The following is a 20,852-nucleotide window of genomic DNA, read 5'->3' on the forward strand; positions in this document are numbered from 1 at the left end:
AAAGAGTGATTTCAGTCTAACCTCTTTGGAAGAATTATGCAAAGTGTAACTGCAGAAGCATGCTGAGAAAAAATTGCAAAATTTATTCCACTTTCAATATCTGATACTCCTAGTGGATGAGCCAGACCAGGGGAAACTTCAAATGAAGGTAAAGTGTCCAGCATTTGAGTAGCTTCTTCCTAAAATCAAAAGCGCAAATAAAGAAATCAAATCTTTAATTTTCCCATAGGACAGTAGTAATCTAGTCCATTTTCAATAATAAAGGTCAGCCAAGAAAGCAAGCAAACAAAGAAAATTGGCCATCGTTTGGTTTACAAAATCAGGATAAGTTAGGATATCTCATTTGTATTGTATAAGATCATAGGTGAGACATGATCTTTTCTTCCGATGTTTGATCCAACGAATTATGCAGTGGATAAATGACCATAGTAACTTTACATGCAAGATGTAATTCTATCAGAATTTAACCACACAAACTATATGATAAACCAGGTAAATAATTACCTATTATACAATAAATCAGTGAAAAAGGCATACTTGGGGAGGTTGGGGAAAGGGGAAGAGGAAGAAGAAGAATCTGTTTCGGTGAGGTTGCCAAATAGCCGCATAAATCCTTAGGAGAGGTAGGGAGGTGGTCATTAGTCTGACCTCGGGTTCTAATGAGAGAACAACAAACCTTGACCATTATACTTGAGGGGTGGATTGATCATGTCCTTATATAAAGGAGATGACAGTTATCCAGAGCAATTGGCTCTATCATCAATTCATACATAACACTATTAATGCTACCAGAAAAAGTGAACATCACAAAAAAGATCATTTTCATAATATGTCTAGGTAGAATTGTGATTTCAGTTAGTAACAAGTACTGGGGAATAAACAAAGCATTGGCATAGACCTTAGTAACCTTACTTTGTACACTTACAAATAGCTGTTATTCTTCAAATAATATTACAAGGAAATTGATCCGTTGGCTCTGTATTAGTGTAGGTGAAAGAGGTTTTGTACCTGAAGTTTAGCTGCTGCCACCAACCTAGGAAGGAACGCCTCCTCCGACTTCAGAATCCGGTGGTCAGAGGAGAAGAGCGTGTGACTCACGCGCTTGTGAAGCAGACGGCGAAATTGCAGATCATGAAGCGCGTGAAGGTGCGTGCGTGGAACTATCTTGTTACGGTTAACTGCTCCGACGCCGGCTTGACATTTCTGGACGGTTTGCGGTGGTCCTATAATCATCGGACCCTATTTTGGAGAAGAGAATCTGACACTTCTCTGTTTATTGATATTTGTTCTTTTCATTTCTGATATATATATATATATATATATATGATTGGAGGGAGGGGATGCCCATATTAAAGTATCCCAAACCCAATACACGTGCTAACATTAAATCTATGAACCAAATTTCTCCAATCATCCTCTATTCCCCCATTAACCGAATGTATATTAATAAAAATATTATATCACAAAATTTGAATCATATTTTTTATTATTATTTTTTTATTTAATTAATATGATTAAATATAAAAAGTTTTTTATTGAAATATAATTTGTAAGTAGTGTAATTTAACTCTTAAAAACTTATAAAACTTAATTAATGAAAAAGATAAACATGAAAAAAGTTTTAAATATTTATCTTGACTTTAAACAATTCAACTATTTTGAACAATAAAAAAACTCTAAAAATTCCGTTTATATGAAATAAAGGGAGTACACTCTAATGCATTTGGATATGCGATTTTATGTCGTGATTTGAACTTATGAGATAAATCAGTATTTTGATATTAATTTGAAATTATGAGGTGAAATTTTAAATTTTAAAAAAAAATGATTTGAGATTTTCATATCGTGATTTTAAATATTTTAATATTTTATAAAATAAAATCCGTCATTTTATATATACGTAATTTTTGTGAAATTATCAAATGAGTCACGGAATATGAACATAATGGGTATAGTTAGTTACTAATGATATAGTACAACTCATTCAATTTAATTTATTTATTTTACTATTTGATCAATAAATATCATATTTTTTAAAACATAACTTTGGGATGGAGTATTAGACTTTTGCTTAATTGATAAGTTGTACTAAGAATTCAAAAAAAAAAAATAGTTTTCACCACTTATGAGAATTTTGTGACTAAAAAATATTTTTTAAAATTACATGTTCAAACAAAACTTAACTTAATGACTACACATGCCCAACACAAGTTTCTTATTTCAAATTGTTTGAAAGAACAAATAATTTTCGCCTAAAACATAATTTATAAACATGAATCTGCTTGAATTTTTTGAGTTAATAGCGTGCCTTTTGTGACAGGTTTACAAGAAACTTTGAGCGAGAGACAAAGGGCGAACCCGTAGGTTCCCGATGCCCTACCTGAAGCCCCATCGCAGGGTCCCAATTTTCCTCTACCCAAAATAGCTGGGCAAGAAAGGGGAAACCTTTTTTCATAAGAAGAAATGAAATGAAAGTATGGAGGCCTCTATGCTCAATCAAATAAGAAAGCTCGAAAGGTAAAATAGCCTTTTTCTGCTTTCTAAAGAGAGGGGGGAGTCTGATCTTGATCTTACGATTGCAGTCAGGAAAGGAAGAAAAGAGCCTGTACCTAACTCCCTTTGAACTACTATATATGCACCACCAAAAAATCTAATAATCATGATTTCACACTCCGTTATCCCGAAACTCAAAACAAGAAAAAGTGACCTCAATCGTTACGAAGCTCAAGCCATTTCTCCAAATTTCAAGGCAAACATAATCTAATGCCAATTTTTTGAAAAAACTACGTGCTAATATATATAGAAAGCTCCTCCGAATTTCTGGGCACACAAAGTCCCACAGTAATTTTTCAATAAATTCATGTACTAAAATCTTTGATAATCATTAATACATGTATTCGGACCACCAAATTTGGAGTTCAATGAAGTCGATCAAGGTTGAAAAAATCAATCCGGAAGGCGCAATGAGTAATGATCACCAAACCATTTCTGGCCAGGCCAAGTTTGGAGTCGAACAAAGTACATCCAACAAATTATGAAAAAAATATTAACACACGAAATGCCAAAAACAGCTCAACATCAGGCACGGTTATGCAATAAATATTGATCACAATTGTGCCTGTTACAGCTACATGTTAGTAAGCCTGACTAAACTATACTGTCCTATTTGGTTGACGGACAATTTTGCCTCAACGCCTATCGCCTAAGGATTTCATAGACGTCACAAGTCAGCATGAATATTGAATCCCTATTCTCTAAAAAAACTTGTGAGATATCCAAGGCACTAGAGCTTTGAACAAAATGAAAAATCTATGAAAATCCGTAAAGATAAAACTCAAGGTAGTAGTCCCCAAGAAATATTCTGTCGGACATTTGCAAAGCTTGCAATCAGAACAGCACATAGAATATTTGCATTACTGAGCATATTATCGAAGTAATAATGGCAATGGAACAATTCAACATAAAATATTAGTAAAATGTAAAACATAAGGCCCATTTGGAAGGACTTATTTAAAGCTTAAAAACTGTTTATAAGTTAAAAACCTAAATAGAAACAGTTCAACCTATTTTTTTTACCTATAAATTATTTCCAACTTATAAGTTATTTAAAATAAGTACGTCCAAACAAATCCAATTATTTATTAATGCTTATTTTAAGCACAAAATGACTTTAAATTGATCAGTCAAACACTCAAAAAAGTTGAAAAAATATTTATAAGTCAATCGGAATCTATATCAGGCAAATAAGCTAAAATAGAAGTTCGATCCTTATTCACATTGACGAACAAGAGTTAAATTTATGCTGCTTCTCCTAGAAAAAACAAAATGTGGATTTTAGCTTTAGACAAGTGAATTTCATGTGCAGTAACCTGATTTAAGCTAAACTGGGCTTTAATACTAAATTCTGAAGCTCTGGGATTGATCTTGAATGGAGTACTTAAGAGATTGTTGAATAATCAGCTTTATGTTAATCATTTTTCTCGGGGAAAATATGTGCATTTTAGCTAAAAGAAATTATTTTCATGTGTAATAATCTTATTTAGCTAAACAGGGCTTAATTCTAAACTCCACAAACAAAATCAAAGCAAACATTCTCATCCACAAAAGGTCACTATCTACCATTGAACAGCACCCACTAGCCAAAAAAACAGAAATGCAAAAAGAAGAAGAATTCACTCCAATGCAAAATGACTCGAGAGAAAATATGATTAAAAAATATAAGCGGAGTTTATCAGTGAAAAACAACGTATCAAAAATTTAAACCAGCTTTCGAATTCATACAAGTAACATTGTCTTTTGAAGTTAAAAGGCCAAAAAGGTAAGGGATCAAACACACTAAACTGCCATACTAACAAGGACAGAAAGTAGGCATAGCGCCAATCCTTCTTACAATTGATCATGCTCACTTCTTTGACTTCTTAGATCCCCTGCAAGGATATATTCTCATCAAATGATGTTCAAACTAGGCCCTAGGAGAAACTACAATTAATATATTTGCAGATGAACTTACTGGGCTGGCTGGGCTGGGGCAGCAGCAGCGGCTGGTGCTGCAGGTTGTACTGGCTTCTCTCCTCCTGGTCCCTGAGAATTGGAACAGAAAAGATGAGCAAAAATCCTAAGCAGTTATTATATAAAAGGGTAGAGTAGAACACTCTTTCAAGTGTCAGAGCCATCGTTTCTTTAGAAATTTAAATGAGCTTCAAACTATTACCTGAGCCAAACGTTCCTCCCTCCTAGCAAACTTTCTTTCCCTGCTTGCCTTGTTCTTTGCCCTCCTAGCCTCAAATTGGTCAGACAAGGTCTTCTCTCTAGCCTTCTCAGCCTTTGTCTTGTGGATATTTTCCATCAGCACACGCTTGTTCTTGAAAACATTACCCTTCACCTTCATGTACATGTCATGATACATGTGTTTGTCAATCTTCTTTGATTCCCTATACTTGCGAAGCAAACGCCTGAGGACTCTCAATCTCCTCATCCAAAGCACCTTGGTAGGCAGTCTAGCCTCCCTGGTACCTTTGCGCTTACCTGAGAAAAGAATAGATATCAGCCAACAGAGCAATTTCACCAACAATTATTCATTAGTCATTACAAAGACAAGGTAGAAATGGCATAGTTCAAAGCACAGTTAATGTATGAGTCAAATAATCTTTAATACCAAGCAACCAAAGGTGCCTATATTGATATATCTTATTTAGGTATGGAGTACACAAAGAACTGTTTAATTAGGTGACACTACATTCAAACAAAGCATGCTCGTACTAAACAACTTACCGGAAAGAATAATACTAAATATAGGCTTATATTCCCTCAATCTCATTTTAATTGGCCTTGCTGCTATTTATGGCCAAAAACATTCCCCTCTGAATTCCACCTCTTATACTCTTTATTTTCATTGAAAAACTGAGTTGTTAATAGTGTTTATCCGAGTAGCTTAAAATATTTTAACTACTATTTTGAAAAATGGAACCAATGTCCAATGTTAGAATGAAAATTAATAGAGCTAGCCCTAAAAAACTGAACTAGGTCATGTAAAATAAGTTTCTGCAATCACTGTCAAGACAAGGAGGTACCATATCCAGAGTGACGGCCTTTCCTCTTGGCCTCCTTCATTCTGCGAGCACGAGATCTTGAGTGAATTTTGGTTGGTTTCCTTATGATGAAACCATCCTTGACCAATTTTCTGATGTTTTGACCTGCACCAAATGGAAATGAAGGGATTAGACGCAATTGCTAGAAACTCCGACAATGGATAGGTGCCACACCGACATGCAGAGTGCTGCAAGGATTACAAATGGATTGCACAAGCTCAACCAATTAGCTTGTTACAGGTACATGTTGTAGTTTTTTCTAGATTGAGTAACCATTAATATCATTTAAGTCAACTAAACATCAGATGAACAAGAAAATAATGCAAAGCAGCTTTATGAAATTAATATATGCCAATACAACAACATACCCCATGTAATCCCACAAAGTAGAGTCTACACAAACCTTGCTACTACCTAAACAAATTGATTATCTGCCATAATTGCAGGTAATTTAATACCATTGTTTGATAACCTATTATTACTGGTTAAATTACAATGATGGTGCTGTAATGAACATATTCAGCTCAATTACTTTTCCATCTCATGACTCAAGAACCTCAGCAAATATATCTTGTCACATAACCTATCCACATCTGCCAATAATTTCAACCAACTACATCTTCAATTTTCAGAAAAAAAATTCGCATCATTGTTTACTCCAATCCATTAACCCTAGAACAACCATCCTTCTTAATCAAGCTTATGAGAAACAGCTATGTTTCCAATGCTCAAATCTAAGAAACATCACTTATGTAAATAACAAATCACTAATATGCTGCTAGGCAGGTGAATGTTACATAAAGAGTATACTTCATCAATAAAAGTCTAACATTGCTCAAATTCAAAGCCGGAACTCTAACAAAAGGCAAATTGGTAATAACAGTAAATTAATCTACAGTTCATTAGAGCTTAACTGATCAAAATCTACTACATAAATATGCTGGTCCCGAGAATATTACATAAACAGTATATTCAGTTCAAACAAAAAAACGATGAAACAATAATCAAAGTAGCATAATCTGGGCCTCATTGGATCTAAACTGATCAATATCTACTACATAAGTAGCTTATTCCGTTGAAACAACTCTACAGTTGATGAAGTAACATAATCTAGGCCTCGTTGGATCTAAAAACTAATCAAAATCAACTACATGAAGAGTATATTTCGTTAAAACAACACTAGCGTTAAAAAAAAACGGTGAAACAATAAAGTAACATAACCTAAGCCTAAACTGATCAAAATCTACTAAAGATCTTTCAAAAACTGAAGCTACAACATACAAACGAGGGATTACAGAGATCGCATAAACGTAAATAGAGATTGATAAGAGAAGGAAAACAGAAACATACGGGAATTGGCCATGGAAATTTCATTTCCTTCATTAGGATCAAGCCAAACTTTGCCTCTTCCACACTTAAGAACACTGGCGGCGAGCCGCTTCTGGAGCTTCAACGACACCATTTTCGATTTCGTGAAGCTGCGAACAAAGGAGAAATGAACACTAATAGGGAAAGGAAGCTTTTATACCTCTGGAATGCCCTAGGGTTTTTCGAAACGGGCTTAGAAAAGATCCAATGGGCCTCTCAATACTGAGGATTTGAAAAAGCCTATCAAAACAATTACATTTGTAGCCCTTTTAAGCAAGTTTTCAAATTATTTAATTGATAGTTAATGTTGACAAATGTTAGGACAAAAAAAAAAGTCATATTTGTTGCTCATCTTCTTCTATCATTATCACACAAATCTTGTTATCAAAATTTTTTTATGCAGTGGCAATGATGTGTTATAGCTCATTATATAGAGGAATTAGGCATTGAGTGTAAAATCCAAGAAAAGAACACCATTGAAGGTTGTTGAGAAAAACTTGAAAATGACAAAATGAGTTTGTTAGATTTGACGTGTTTTCGTAAATAGATTATTATGGTTGGTTATTTATGATATTTAAAATTTATGTTTTAAAATTGAGCCAATTCAGAGTAGATTTGAATATTGAATTGAGTATTAAATTCAAAAATAAATTACTATTTTTAGATAGAAATTTGTTCACAGAATGCTTGACATATATGAATTTCATGCATAAATGCTTGAAGTTGGTCTTCCATGTGACCTCTCAATTTCAAGTAAATTTTTTAACTTCATACATGGATTTTCACAACTTCATCTCGAGGTCCTAAGTAGGGCTGTACAGGACAAACCGATAAACCGCACCAAATCGATAAACCGAACCAAACCGGAAAAAAAAAACCGACTAGTGGTTTGGTTTAACTTGGTTTGGTGTTTGAAAAAAAAACCCGACCATTATAGGGTTGGTTTGGTTTTAACTAAAAAAAGTCAAACCGAACCCAAACCGACCCGATTATAGATATACTACTTTTAAATTATGTTATACATAAAAATATTTATTAAAATGTAATTTATAAATATTTTTTAAAATTTTTTCATAATTTTTGTTTTCTTTCTTACATTTAGATTTGGATTTGAGTAGCTCATCTAAATAATATACAAAAAAAACTTATCTTATAAAGTTATATTATAAAGTTAAAACTCCACACAGTGTTGTGCCTCCATCTTACATGTTGATATTTTGTACTAGAACTCTTTTTAAGAAGCACTGCTCTGTGCTTTTTATTAGATACTATGAGAAACCCAAAAAAATTCGAAAAAACCCAAAAAACCCGAGAAACCCGAAAAATCCGAAAAAACCCGAGAAAAATTGATATCGAAAAACCCGACTTTTATTGGTTTGGTTTGGTTTATAGATTTAATAACCCGACACAAATGGTTTGGTTTGGTTTGTAAAAAATCTGAACCAACTCGGTCCATGTACACCCCTACTCCTAAGCAATGGGAGGAGTCGACCGAGTCTCTAATTGCATGTTTGTTGAAGAATGAATTGGTGACTCATAGGTAGTGACATGGTTATAAAAGGAATTCATCGGAGTCGTAGCGAAAGCAAATTTTCATAGAGCAATTATCATTGCTTATGGACCTAAACCTTGGTGATCTATGATATGGAAAAATCAGTGAATGAGTTGTGGTTAGAGATGAAATGCCACTTGAACCCAAAACTAGATGGTTCTCACCAAAATACGTTGAAGTTCAGCAATTGACCGAATAAAATCTATGTTCACAATTTTATAATTCAATTTTTTCAATATCTAAGTAACCTTTGAATACAAATCATGAGAATATGTTTTTGTTCTCGAATTTGATATATATGACTTAAGTTGTCTCTAAAATGGACAGACTTGTATAATTTTATGAACTTAGACCATGAATAAAATAGGGGTCCCAAAAATCGGCTAGTTGTGCAGTATCTTGTGAACAAGATATATTAGGATTATAACATGGAATCATAAGATGATGATTAAATAATTATTAGAGGTCTTGCGAACAAGTTTTCGACTAATTTATTGGTATTTCTTATATCACTTCTATTAAATAATAATTTGTTTAATTATAAGACTAGATAATTTTTCAATACCTATAAAACTCTAATTAAAAACTTTTCTTTTTTGGTGTTGGATTGAAATTTGTGAAATAAATGACACACTCTTACCAATACATGTACCAATAACTTATTAATTAGAAATTTGGAGATAGTTTTGTTCATAACATAACTAAAGAAAACTCTAAGCCAAACGGAAACACTTATAGTCACTCTCACTACAAAAGAAAAATGCATTTAGCTAGGATGATACTTCATTGTTTCTCCGTCTTTTTTATTTGGGTTGAGGCACTTGAGCCAAGGACCTTTCGGAAACAATCTCTCTATCACCTCGAGATAGATAAGGTCTGCGTACACTCTATACCCCAGACCCCACTTAATAGAATTTCATTGGATATGTTGTAGTAGTAGTTAGTTGATATCCTAATTAACGTCATTTTGTAGCTAATATGAACAAACTAAATTTTATTTTTTCAATATATTATTCCAGAAGACCCCAAAAAGAGAAAAAATATCGTAATAAACAATAAATAAGTTATGGGATACAAGAACACATACATGCATTTAGCTAGGGTTGGTATGATCCCTAACTACTAACATCATTGTCACTAAGAAACTAACCCTAGTACGTGTCAAGCCAAATTTTATGTTTTTCTATTTCCAAGACACCCAAAAAAATATAAATATTATATTAAACCATAAAAAAAAATTAATTACATGGTTGTATTGGAATTTATACACATTTTTTCATAGACTTATAATTTTGACTAATAATATATGTAATTATTAGCATGCACCAGGGTTAGTTTTCCCACTGAATACTGTTTTGGCATTTTGACATCTTGCTGCTAAAAGAGGTCCAGTTGAACCAGATGGAGCTAGATCAATGTCAACCAATTCAATCCTTTCACAAGGAAGTGCTTCACTGCAATTCAGTGCCACTGGAGCTTTTGAATTTGTTGTGCCCCTTATGTTCTTGAAGTGAATATCTGTTAATTTCACCTTTGATGGCTATACCAAACAAAATAATAATGTATAAGTGACATTGATCTACAAAAGATTGGTCCAATGTATTCAAATTCATGTGTATATATACGACGATATACTAGTAGTTTACGTGTCAAGAAATAGTCCTATTATTAAGAGGTCACAATTCAAACTGAACTCGAGGTACTTGTTATCTGTTGGATATAGAAAAGAAATCAATTGGTGTTTTTGTCCTATAATTAAGACAAACCTATCATTATTGTCTCAATTGAACTTGAGGTACTTGTTATCTGTTGGATATTGAAAAGAAATCAATTAGTGTTTTTGCTTTTATTGAAGAGGTCACAATTTAAACTATATTACTATTTCAAATTCTGGTGATCTTATCATTATTTTCTTAATTGAACTTAGAAATTTGTTATCAACAAATTAACATAGGTGTCGAGTAATTCTGTCTAGCTAGGTTTGAATATTGGAAAGAAATAAGTAGTTAATGATAAGTTACCTCATTCTTGTTCTTGGAATTATAGTGTTGATCAATAACAATTGGATTTTTAACATCATCCAAGACAATATCTTCATAAACTACATCAGAAACTTGTAGTGGAGATGAAGCCATATAAGTCTTGATTCTTGCACCATTTGTTGTACTGTGGAATGTACAATTTTTTATAACAATTCCTTTAACATCCTTCTCATTTGGTCTTTTCCCAAGGCTACCAATGCTGCACAAAAAAATTAAAACACAAAACTACATTTAAAATTTTTAAATGTCTAAATTTATGATAAGGTTAGTAGTAATTTAATCACTCAATTATTGATGATTTTCGATTTTAATCATTGTAATACTTGAATAAACACATTGAACTTCGCAACTTTTTAGTGGTTACCATTTGAGCAATATTTTCTTATCAGTTGTCAACTTTATTTAATTAATTAAAATATGCATTTTTATTTCCTTTGCTTTTGAATATTCACCAAATATTTACCATAATACATATTATATCTACCTAAAGAGACCGGAAAATACATATTTCAATTAATTGAAAGTTAAATGTGCTTAATCATGTATCACTCTATCAAAAAAATAATTACATTTTTTAAAGGAAATTTGTCAGACTTTGGCTAGTCAGTAATGTTTCCAACTGATTGTCTCATCAGAAATTCCTTACTAACGAGCCAAATTCCGACGACATTTGTTAGATATTAGCGACAACTCTTTTTTTAGTGTACGTTACAATGATTTGAGTTATTTTACAAATTATCGAAAAACCAAAAATATTATTATTCGTTTACGATATAATAGGGCTGGTATGTAAAAGAAATGCACAAGTTGTTGATTAAGAGATCACATCGATCAACTCATAAATTATAGTATCACGAATTCGAATCTATGTGATCTCTTGATCATTATATTCTTGTCTAGTAGAGTCTTTCTTATTCTTCTGTTACTTATGTGAAAAATTAACCAAAAAAATAGATAATATTAATTGAAAAACTAACCTTATTCCATGTCCAGGGCCACAAGTAATACTAGAGACAATAATATTGGAAGTGCCATGTCCAACACTAATGCAATCATCACCTGTCCCAATGTTGCTATCAGTGATATTGATATTAAATGTTTCACTTATATGTATTCCATCAGTATTTGGACTTGTTCCTGGTGCTGTAATTTTGATTTTTGAAACACTGATGTCATTGCTATCAGTAACTTTCAAGTGGACACCTTTGGAATCCACAAAATTGATGTTGTTGATGGAAGATTCCTTCACTGTCTGAAATAAAAGAGACTATACACACAAAAATAACAATAATTACAATTTGAATTATATATCTCTCTCTATATATATAATATGATCATTTTCCAATCCATTATATAAGAAAATCTCCCTATGATGTTTCACATGGTGAAAGATAAAAGTAATTTAAATGGTGTGACGTGAATAGCATGTAAGGTGCGTTGTTGACTTGAGTATATTTATTCGACAATTCATTTTTGGTTAATTTAAATTTGTATTATATAGGATACACTTAAGGCACATCCTCCCTAACCAAAAGCTTATTCATTTTCAAAGCTCAAAACCGAAAGTTATAATTAACGACGGAGAGATCTCATTCATTTCGCTGTGGATGGTTATGAAAATTTCATATATGTGGCAACCTTAGCTTATGTGTATTGTCTTTAAGACTTGTTTCGTTATAAACTAAACATCCGTACTTACAGTAGGGAGAGGAGCATTGTTTCCGTTTTTGTCAACATACTGCCAACTTGCGTTTCCTTGTCCATTCAGAGTTCCGCCACCTGTAATAACGACACCATCCACGTGTTCGATAGATATCCATGAGGCACGTGAGTACAAACTTATGTCTGTATTTGACAATACAGTCCCTAGAATTTCAATAGTAATGGGCTTTGGGCATTTGCATGGGCCTTGAAATATAGTTTCTCCTGTAGTGAATGTCCCAGCTGGAATAACAACTTTGGCTGGGCCTGTTGATTGGCAAGCTGATCTCCATGCCATCATAAATCCCTACAAGTCCAAGAAAAAATAATAATTTATTCAAAACTAAATTAAATAAGTAGTTAATCTAGTAAAATACAACTTGCTATGAATATACATATAAGTACTACTTGAGATTTATTAAAATCGAATTTTGACCATCAGAGGAGCAGAGAACTATATGATCGAAAGAGACTCATTAATTCAATCTCCTTTATCAAATAAAACTCTCTTTTGCGTCTTGTATGTATGCATAACTCGTTGAATACTCTTGATATAAAGAAAGCTTTTATTGTAGCAACAAATTAAAAGTGTTTCAACAATTGTTTTACGTCGTAGGTTGATCAAACTTTGATATGACATTCTTGTATACTTTTGAATTCCCTCATTAGAATTTCTATAACGCTACATGGGGCATGATGCAACGTAACGATGATCTCATGTATGAAAATATATATGCATGCACACATAATATATAGTCATAGAGGAATAGTGACAGGTACGAGTTTGGGCCTTACCCGAGTGCTATCTGCAGTGGGATTTGGTCTAGCTCCGTACTTGGTAACATCGAAAACTGTCTCCAAAAGGCCACGACGATAACCAAAAGATGCACATTCTGCAACTTTTGATGATAAAATGGCTATACCAAAAAGTAAGATCAATCCTACATTATTGATTTCTAAGCCTTTTGGAATAGCCATTGTGGTTGTGGCCTAATTAGGAAAATGAAAAATAAAATAAAGAAGAAAAGTGAGGAAATTAAAGAAGGAAAGGAATGACCTATATGGAGATAAACAAATCCTTTCCCATTTTTATATCAATCTTCTTACACCATACAAAAATTATTGGCTAGTGTTTAGTTTGTTTTATTTCTTGTTTATGTTATTTCCTCCATTTTAGGAAAGTTATGTTCAAAATGAAGTTTAGAAGTTCACCATAAATTATGAACAAAAAATAATTCGTGTGGTGTTTAGAAGTTTAAGGTCCTTTTGTAAAAGAATATTTTTTGTTTTGGTTAAACCATATGGCAACTAGTTGATTGGTTCGACTAATCTAAATTCTTGTCATGTAAGGCACTAAGAGGAAGTGTCAAATTAAGTCTTCGGTAGATGTGAGATGCATTTCATTCATCACTCTCTCCCCCCCCCCCCCCAATATTGGAGTTCTACTGTCTAGTCTGATGCGTGCACAATCATGGATCGATGGTATTTTCACCCCCGCAAGTGTCTAGGAATCTGGAGACCCATATCATATCGGGTCTTAGCTTCGATACCATGTCAACTTATGACTTGGATCTAACACATCCAAAAGTTAGTTTAAAGAGAGAAAGATTGTCCAAGTTTTTTATAAGGATCCGGAAGTTCTTGTCCTTCACCGATGTGGGAATCAATTTCATTCATCAGGAAGTGCTTCCTACCATAGATTTCTCCATTCTTAAGGTTCGACTCTAAAACTAATACTAGCATATGTGACACCCCCCACAACTCGATGACAAAAGTCCACCAACACGTTCGTTTTAATCTCCGATTTTCGAACATTATTTTATATATAAGTGTATAAATAAATAATTTAAAATTTAGTTATAATAAGATCAAATTTGTATTGCCACTCTACATTCATTGACATCAACAATTCCTCAAGAAATGAAGATAAGTTTTCAAATTTTCTTACAAAGGGAACTTAATATATATTCTCAATAGTAAAACAAACTAACAACATCCTTAATATGCTAAGAAAAATCTTAACATGTGAACAGACTAGACTAGTGACTGTTCCGGTTGTTTTCTACAAGGGTATATATATATATAATACCCTATAAGTTGATGTTCTGATACAATTTATTTATCTATGACAATATCCATCTTATATATTGTCCCTCTGCAGCCACTGACTTAAAATCTTGTATCACGAGGAAGTCAAACCAGGAGAAAATGGCACCCCTGTAGTCGATAGCCATTGACTCCCCTGTATAAAATTCGCAACTGTGAATTGACTCGCCTCAACAGAGCTATTAATAACGCGATAACCGGGCCATTTCACCCTAGCACCTGTATTCGAACCAGGTCCCCGGTTCATATACTCACCATAATAAAGTGTATTCAATGCAAAATCACCACTCCATTCTAACCAACCAGCAGGGTCAATTAAGCTGCCAATAGTGGAGAAGAGAAAAACAGTTCTTGAATATTGTTTCCATGGTCTTCCTAAGTAATTCTTGAATGATGATAGAACTGGAACTAAATCAGATGCAGCTTCAACTTTACAATTTATGATTGAAATTCCAGTGTTTTGATTTGGATCTTCTCTTCCTTGTGCTGTGAACATGTTCTTTTGATTTGGGTTGGGTTTACGAGCGTACAAGTTGCAATTTTGAAAAACAACAGCTGCATTACCTGTTTAAAGATATAAACAGCTCGTCTCGATTAGCTCATTAAAAGTTTGACTGTGAAAATTGATTTACCAATAAGAAGTTACATATGTATGGATAAAAATGCTAAACCAATTCATATGTGTGATGTTCTTTCTTTTTAATTTGTCCAACAAAAATAGTAATATCTTTCTATATTTACAAGTAATTTTATTTTATTTATCGTTAAAGAGATGATTTATGAGCATACAAAAACAACTTATAAATCATAAGTTTTGAAATAAATAATCTTTTTTTTTTCTAAATTAGTTAGTTAATCAAAGTGAATGACATAAATAAAGCATTTTACATGAAAAAAAATGAAGAAAAAAACAATAATTTGTTTTTGGTCAAATTTAAAAGATAATACGTTGAAAAATCATAAGTTTTGAATAACCGATAACTGATACATGGCTTTCGTCTGATTTTAACTTATAAATATTTTTAGTATATTAACCAAATGGCGTGTACTTTCTATGACAATTAAAAGCTTTTAAATAAGATGATCATATAATTTTTTTAAAAAAAAAACATTACCAAAAATGAAGTCGACCGTCCCATAGACATCACAATCGCGATAGAATTGTCGAAGGGAGTGGACGTAAAGGGTGTCTTGATAGGCAACAAAGCTACATTGGTAGAACGCAGATAGGTCGGAGCCGCTCCGCAGCGCCACTGCTTGATGCTTGCTTGGCCCGGCATAGTTCTCAAATGTAATGCCCCTTGCTAAGAATCCATTTCCCACCACAGCTACAATTTTAAAAAAAGATAAAAAATAATTAACTTAATTATCATGTCATTCGAAGGGTAACTAAAGGTAATAGTTTATAATAAGGTCTGTTATTTCATTTGTCCAAATTTATGTGTCATACTTTCTTTTTTTAGTATGTTTCAAAAAAAAACATTGTTGTTAAAATCTATATTAAGAGCCTGTTTGGATGAATTTATTTTAAGTAATTTATAAGTTGAAAACTGCTTATAAATTAAAAAAAAAAATAGGTGAAACACATCTTTTTTTTTTGACTTATAAGTTGTTTTCAACTTATAAGCTGCTTAAACTAAGTCCATCCAAACAAATTCAATTATTCATTAAGGCTTATTTTAAACACAAAATGATTTTAAGTTAATCAATCAAATACTCAAACAAAAATTGAAAACAGTTTATAAGTCATTTTCAAGCGTTGGGTCGTTCTACAAATTAGTGTCAAAAAAAAGATACTCCACTAATTATCAAGTCACTCTAAGTTAACTCTAGGCGATAATCGTTCATAATAAAGTGTATTACTCTATTTGTTCTAATTTATTGGTCATATATTTTTTAGATTTATTTCAAATAAAATGTCATATTTTTATATTTTAGAAATAACTTAAGAGTAAAATTTTCATTTTACCTACTACAATAAATTGAATTACACTAATTATCTAAAAATTCTTTATGCTACCATTAATATATATATATATATATATATATAATCACCAAAATCTTGAAAAGAATCCAAAGCACTATAATGTGCAGGGTCACACATGTCAACAACATGTGGACAAATTCTCTGATATTTTTAGAAATCTATATTATTGTATGGTGCTTATGATCAACTAGTTAATCTTTGTCATGACCTTTGTTGTCTTATATCATTGAATGGATGGAAATTGGAATATTTTGTACCGCGTAGATTATAAAGTTTATTTAAAATGAAAATGTTCCCTATTAATTTATTTTTATTTTATTTTAGATTTGAACTCAAAATTTTTATTTAAGAGCTGGAACATTTTATTCATTCTATTACAATTTTTAATCAACTTAAAGATACACCTTATTTCTTTTGTTTCGATTTATGATGAAGAGACCTCAAGACACATATGTACGTCAAGCTGTATAGTAATTTTCATTGTGGATTCGATCAAACACAATTTTTTCATAATTAATAGTTTAAATTTTATTAGTTCAACTTATAAAATGCTTAGTATTAGATTTACTCCTTTATCACTTATTATAATTTTTATAATTTTCATATAAATTCATACTTTACACTAAAAATATTGCGTTTATATAAAACTCGATATTAATAATTGTGTCTACCTTAATTGCATGGAGAAGTAATGGCCATTTAAGATGAACCAAATTAATGTGGAGGTTGTTGTCATGGGGTCCTTTTTCTATCCAGATAAAATATAATATAATATAAACAGGAACAAGGGACCATGAAAATACTCCCAAATATCCAACAAAATATTTACACCCAACTTAAAATAATGGCTAATTATTATAATTTACAATATTTTTTTATCAAATTTTATAAATATATAAATTTGATTTAAAAATAATTAAAGAATATTAATTCGATATCATTATAAAAAATTTATATATTTCAAATTTAGGATCCGACTAATTGAATGGTCCACAGCCACTATGAATTCCTTAATTGCTGGACTATAGACAGCCTTTCAATTGTCCACTAGCCATCAAGATCTTTTTAATAATAATATTAATTTATAACAATCAAAAGATTATTCTATTAATCAATCTACAGTCTTTTGCAGGTCTCAGTTTTCCACACACCGACAGAAATCCATCAATTCAAAGTTTTAGAATAATATAGCGACATCATTAGTAATTAAGAATAGTCCGATATATTAAAATTTTTGCTATGCTTTGGATTCGAAAAAAATCGAATCATAAGAATCTATTATACCTGACTAACTGAAGTTTGGATTTAATTTTTATAAATATTTAGTTATTTTCTTTGTATAAGTATAAGATTTGAACTAAAATTATACGTTCAAACCCGTAGTATATAGATAAATCTTATTTATTCTGTTATAATCTCCGATGATGTGAATGACCTTTGCGTACAGTTAGAACACTAATATGTAGATGACTATGATTAAAAAAAATATTATTCACCAATAATATAAGATCTAAAGGTAGGTCTAAATCATTAAATTATTCACCAATAATGCATGGCATTACATAGAACGTGCCTTGGTCCAAATAATTATCTATTTTGGTAACATAAATAGTCTTTATGTACGTCATCACTATAATTTAACTAATTATAATAAATTATATATCTTTAAATTATTAATTAATCTCATTTGTATATAACTTGAATATGAGTTGTAAAACTTAGTAACATATAGTTATCATTTATATCAGCATATAAAGGTGTCGTGATACAAGTAATATAAACATAAACAAAGAATAGGGAATTTTGAACTTACCAACGGTAGCTGATCGGAAAGTAGTCCACCCATCGACGACATTCCGATTACCTTTTATCGTTGTTTTTCCGATCCCATCTCCGATAAACATTATCATACTTTTCTTCCTTTCTACGTCAATATATTCGAAATACGCTCCCGCCTTAATGTAAATTACAAATCTTGTACTGCTAGAATTTGGTGCTGCACTTAATGCCGCATTAATAGTAGTAAAATTACCACTACCATCCTTAGCCACAATCAAATCGAATTTAACTTGGTTCACCGGAGCTTGTAAAAGGGTCCTATCCCTTTTTTTCAACCACTTCGGGTATCCGTTTTTCATAGCACCGTACTCCGGGAAGACTTCGTTGGAATTTGATGATGATCTAAAATCAAATTTTAATAAGAGGCCTTAAGATGGTTAAACAAACGAGACAAAAAGAAATAACTAATTCAATAAAATCGAATTCAAATAGAAATGATTGTATATAAAAGAGAAAGGTAAATGTCTTACTAATTAAAGAAAGAGAGAAAGTTAAAGTAATTTACTCACTCATCACTAGGAAAACTTCAACCAAATCCAAAAAAAAAAAGAAAAGAGAAACTTATACTGCGTTCGTTTTATTCCATTTCATTTGTCTTAGTTTAATTGAGTACATAATTTTTTAAAAAAAATAAAAAATTCAAATCTTGTGATTTTAATGTTAATTATGTTGTATATGAGAATACTCCATCAGTTTTGATTTTATCTGGCGTTATTTGTCTAAAAATAAAGCTTAAGAAATAAAACAAAACGGCTTTGGATACTTGCCTAAAGTATCTTTTGGGAGATAATACAAGACAAAAAGTTTAAAGTTAGAAGAGTACTATTTTTAAAGTTCAAGAGTACTATTTTAGAATAAAAATGTGTCATCGTTTCAACTTTTAAAAAAATACACTATTTTTGAAGTGTTCGAGTACTCTAAAATAGATGTTTTAGTGGACCTTACCCTTGAGCCGACCCTGTCTTTAACTTCTTAAGCATGACAAGAGAGTTGCTCACATGTTGAGATATGGTATGCAAATTGTTGTCAATCAAATGACTCAAGTTGTGTTTACTTTTGTATAATCCATTAAGACAAGTGTCTTGATTTGTCATTGCAGCACTGAGTAGTGTTTGTAGATCATTATAGTGCTTTAAAGGTGAATTACTACTATTTTTAGTAGAAAGATCATAAAGAGTAGTTTGTAACTCATCAATAGTAGTATCACCTAAAAGTTCAATACAATCATCTAATGCCCTTTTCTCAACAAGGTCCAATTTGGACATATGGTGAAGTATGTTAGTGCAATTTTCAGAAGAGGATTTGACTTCATTTAGAGTGACATTAACATTGGAAGAAATGATTTGTGGAATTGATTTTTGGTCAAGATTTGGGATTAATGAAAGAGTAGAAATGCAGAGTTGAGGGTAAAGCGTGTCTTGGCAATGTGAATTTGCAATTTGGATGTTTTTGTGAACATGAATTTGTTGATTACTTGATACTAGTAATAATTTTGGGGAAAAGAAGAATATGAGCAAGAAAATGGATGAAAGAGGAAGAAAAAGTGAAGGCTTCTTTTTGTGGCTATACATTTTGGGAACTTTGTGAGGGAAATGAGGTCTTAGATGCTTAAATTTATAAAGATTTTGTAATCCTTCCTGCCCAATTCATAAGAGTTAATTTAACTTGACACGGATTTTTAAAAAAAAAGAAAGATTTTTGAAATTAATGATATGAAATAAGTCATAAATATTTATGTAGTTAAAAATTATTTTATTAAGGGTAAAATAAATATTTTAAAGTTAAATTATTTCTAAATATAAAAAATATGTAATTCTTTTTATGCCTGACTAAAAAGAAAAACAAGTCATATAAATTGAGACAAATGAAGTAATTTAATCGGTTGCAGGTAATTTGTAGCATATATCTGTCTTATTTGATGGAGAGTTGCTACTGAGAGGAGCAAAGGCGAGGTTAGATAGGACCAAGGAATTTACCCAAATTTTCTTCCATAGAAAATTATAGTATTTGTAAAAAAGTTATTGGCTATATTATCAATAACCTAATAGTATAATTTTTTTTGTAAATCGTATAACCCATAAAAGATATTTACAAGTTCAAGCAACTTTCTAATATAGGCAACTTATTATTGTAATAATCATTAATAACTTAAAAAGTAGGGTATAAATAGTTAAATTACATTGCCAATAAACTCAAACCTTAATCTATACCTAAGGAGATATGGAGGAGTAACTTCTTTTTTTTTTCTTTCTAAAAAAGACAACTAGTGTAATTTCTTAGATAATATATATAGTGTAATTTCATAGATAAAATTTGATGATATCTGAAAAGAATATTTAGTATAATTTCACAGGTGAAATCTAAAGATATCTGAAAAGAATATTTAGTGCAATTTCACAGATAAAATCTAATAATACTTAGTGTAATTTTACGTATTTAGTATAATTTCACAAATAACATCTGATGATATTTAGAGTAATTTCACAAATACTTAATGTAATTTCATAATTAAAATCTAAAAAGAATAAACTGAACACAAATTTTACCCCTATTTTTTATATACCAAACATCGAGGAAAAAAATAAAATAAAAAAATAATGGGGGTAGTTACTTGTTAGAAATTAAAGTGATTATGTGTAGGAATCTAATTGAAATCACATGTCTGCTAC

The 20,852-nt window shown here is 31.4% G+C and overlaps 4 protein-coding genes across 4 annotated transcripts in view; all 4 read right to left on the bottom strand.

The window, feature by feature from the left end:
• The window catches only part of LOC129899403 (isoamylase 3, chloroplastic), a 43,730-nt gene extending 42,419 nt beyond the window's left edge, over positions 1-1,311 (bottom strand). Inside the window, exons 1-2 of the mRNA XM_055974360.1 lie at positions 1,009-1,311; positions 22-179 (exon numbers count right to left, since the gene is read on the bottom strand). Coding sequence (XP_055830335.1) covers positions 22-179; positions 1,009-1,233 — 383 coding nt within the window. The 5' untranslated portion in view covers positions 1,234-1,311. The remainder of the gene's footprint in view (positions 1-21; positions 180-1,008) is intronic.
• Positions 1,312-4,227: 2,916 nt separating this feature from the next.
• LOC129900364 (60S ribosomal protein L19-3) lies at positions 4,228-7,092 on the bottom strand. Its single transcript, XM_055975320.1, has 5 exons — positions 6,939-7,092; positions 5,571-5,693; positions 4,712-5,025; positions 4,511-4,581; positions 4,228-4,427 (listed from the first exon to the last, which is right to left on the bottom strand). The coding sequence occupies exons 1-5, from the start codon at positions 7,048-7,050 to the stop codon at positions 4,403-4,405; spliced, it is 645 nt and encodes a 214-aa protein (XP_055831295.1). The 5' UTR covers positions 7,051-7,092; the 3' UTR covers positions 4,228-4,402.
• Positions 7,093-9,823: 2,731 nt separating this feature from the next.
• LOC129901386 (polygalacturonase-like) lies at positions 9,824-13,256 on the bottom strand. Its single transcript, XM_055976537.1, has 5 exons — positions 13,047-13,256; positions 12,250-12,558; positions 11,528-11,817; positions 10,530-10,749; positions 9,824-10,048 (listed from the first exon to the last, which is right to left on the bottom strand). The coding sequence occupies exons 1-5, from the start codon at positions 13,227-13,229 to the stop codon at positions 9,824-9,826; spliced, it is 1,227 nt and encodes a 408-aa protein (XP_055832512.1). The 5' UTR covers positions 13,230-13,256.
• A 904-nt stretch (positions 13,257-14,160) lies between these two features.
• On the bottom strand, positions 14,161-19,781 carry LOC129901122 (pectinesterase-like). The gene is made up of 4 exons (XM_055976242.1): positions 19,129-19,781; positions 18,158-18,525; positions 15,473-15,685; positions 14,161-14,921 (listed from the first exon to the last, which is right to left on the bottom strand). Exons 1-4 carry the CDS (start codon positions 19,752-19,754, stop codon positions 14,434-14,436), a joined length of 1,695 nt encoding a protein of 564 aa, XP_055832217.1. The 5' UTR covers positions 19,755-19,781; the 3' UTR covers positions 14,161-14,433.
• Positions 19,782-20,852: the final 1,071 nt, after the last annotated feature.

This window comes from Solanum dulcamara, chromosome 8 (genome assembly GCF_947179165.1).
Source record: "Solanum dulcamara chromosome 8, daSolDulc1.2, whole genome shotgun sequence".
NCBI lineage: Eukaryota > Viridiplantae > Streptophyta > Magnoliopsida > Solanales > Solanaceae > Solanum > Solanum dulcamara.

What these genes read in the sequence shown, in the direction of transcription:
- LOC129900364 (XM_055975320.1), bottom strand. Translation starts at nt 7,050, where the DNA reads ATGGTGTCGTTGAAGCTCCAGAAGCGGCTCGCCGCCAGTGTTCTTAAG. An exon ending in AATTTCCATGGCCAATTCCC is followed by an intron (nt 5,694 to 6,938) that starts GTATGTTTCTGT and finishes CATTTGGTGCAG; the next exon opens with GTCAAAACATCAGAAAATTG. An exon ending in AGGCCGTCACTCTGGATATG is followed by an intron (nt 5,026 to 5,570) that starts GTACCTCCTTGT and finishes TTCTTTTCTCAG; the next exon opens with GTAAGCGCAAAGGTACCAGG.
- LOC129901386 (XM_055976537.1), bottom strand. Translation starts at nt 13,229, where the DNA reads ATGGCTATTCCAAAAGGCTTAGAAATCAATAATGTAGGATTGATCTTA. An exon ending in CCACTGCAGATAGCACTCGG is followed by an intron (nt 12,559 to 13,046) that starts GTAAGGCCCAAA and finishes TTGGACTTGTAG; the next exon opens with GGATTTATGATGGCATGGAG. An exon ending in ATTCCAAGAACAAGAATGAG is followed by an intron (nt 10,049 to 10,529) that starts GTAACTTATCAT and finishes TGTTTGGTATAG; the next exon opens with CCATCAAAGGTGAAATTAAC.
- LOC129901122 (XM_055976242.1), bottom strand. Translation starts at nt 19,754, where the DNA reads ATGTATAGCCACAAAAAGAAGCCTTCACTTTTTCTTCCTCTTTCATCC. An exon ending in TTTCCGATCAGCTACCGTTG is followed by an intron (nt 15,686 to 18,157) that starts GTAAGTTCAAAA and finishes TTAAAATTGTAG; the next exon opens with CTGTGGTGGGAAATGGATTC. An exon ending in GACGGTCGACTTCATTTTTG is followed by an intron (nt 14,922 to 15,472) that starts GTAATGTTTTTT and finishes ATCTTTAAACAG; the next exon opens with GTAATGCAGCTGTTGTTTTT.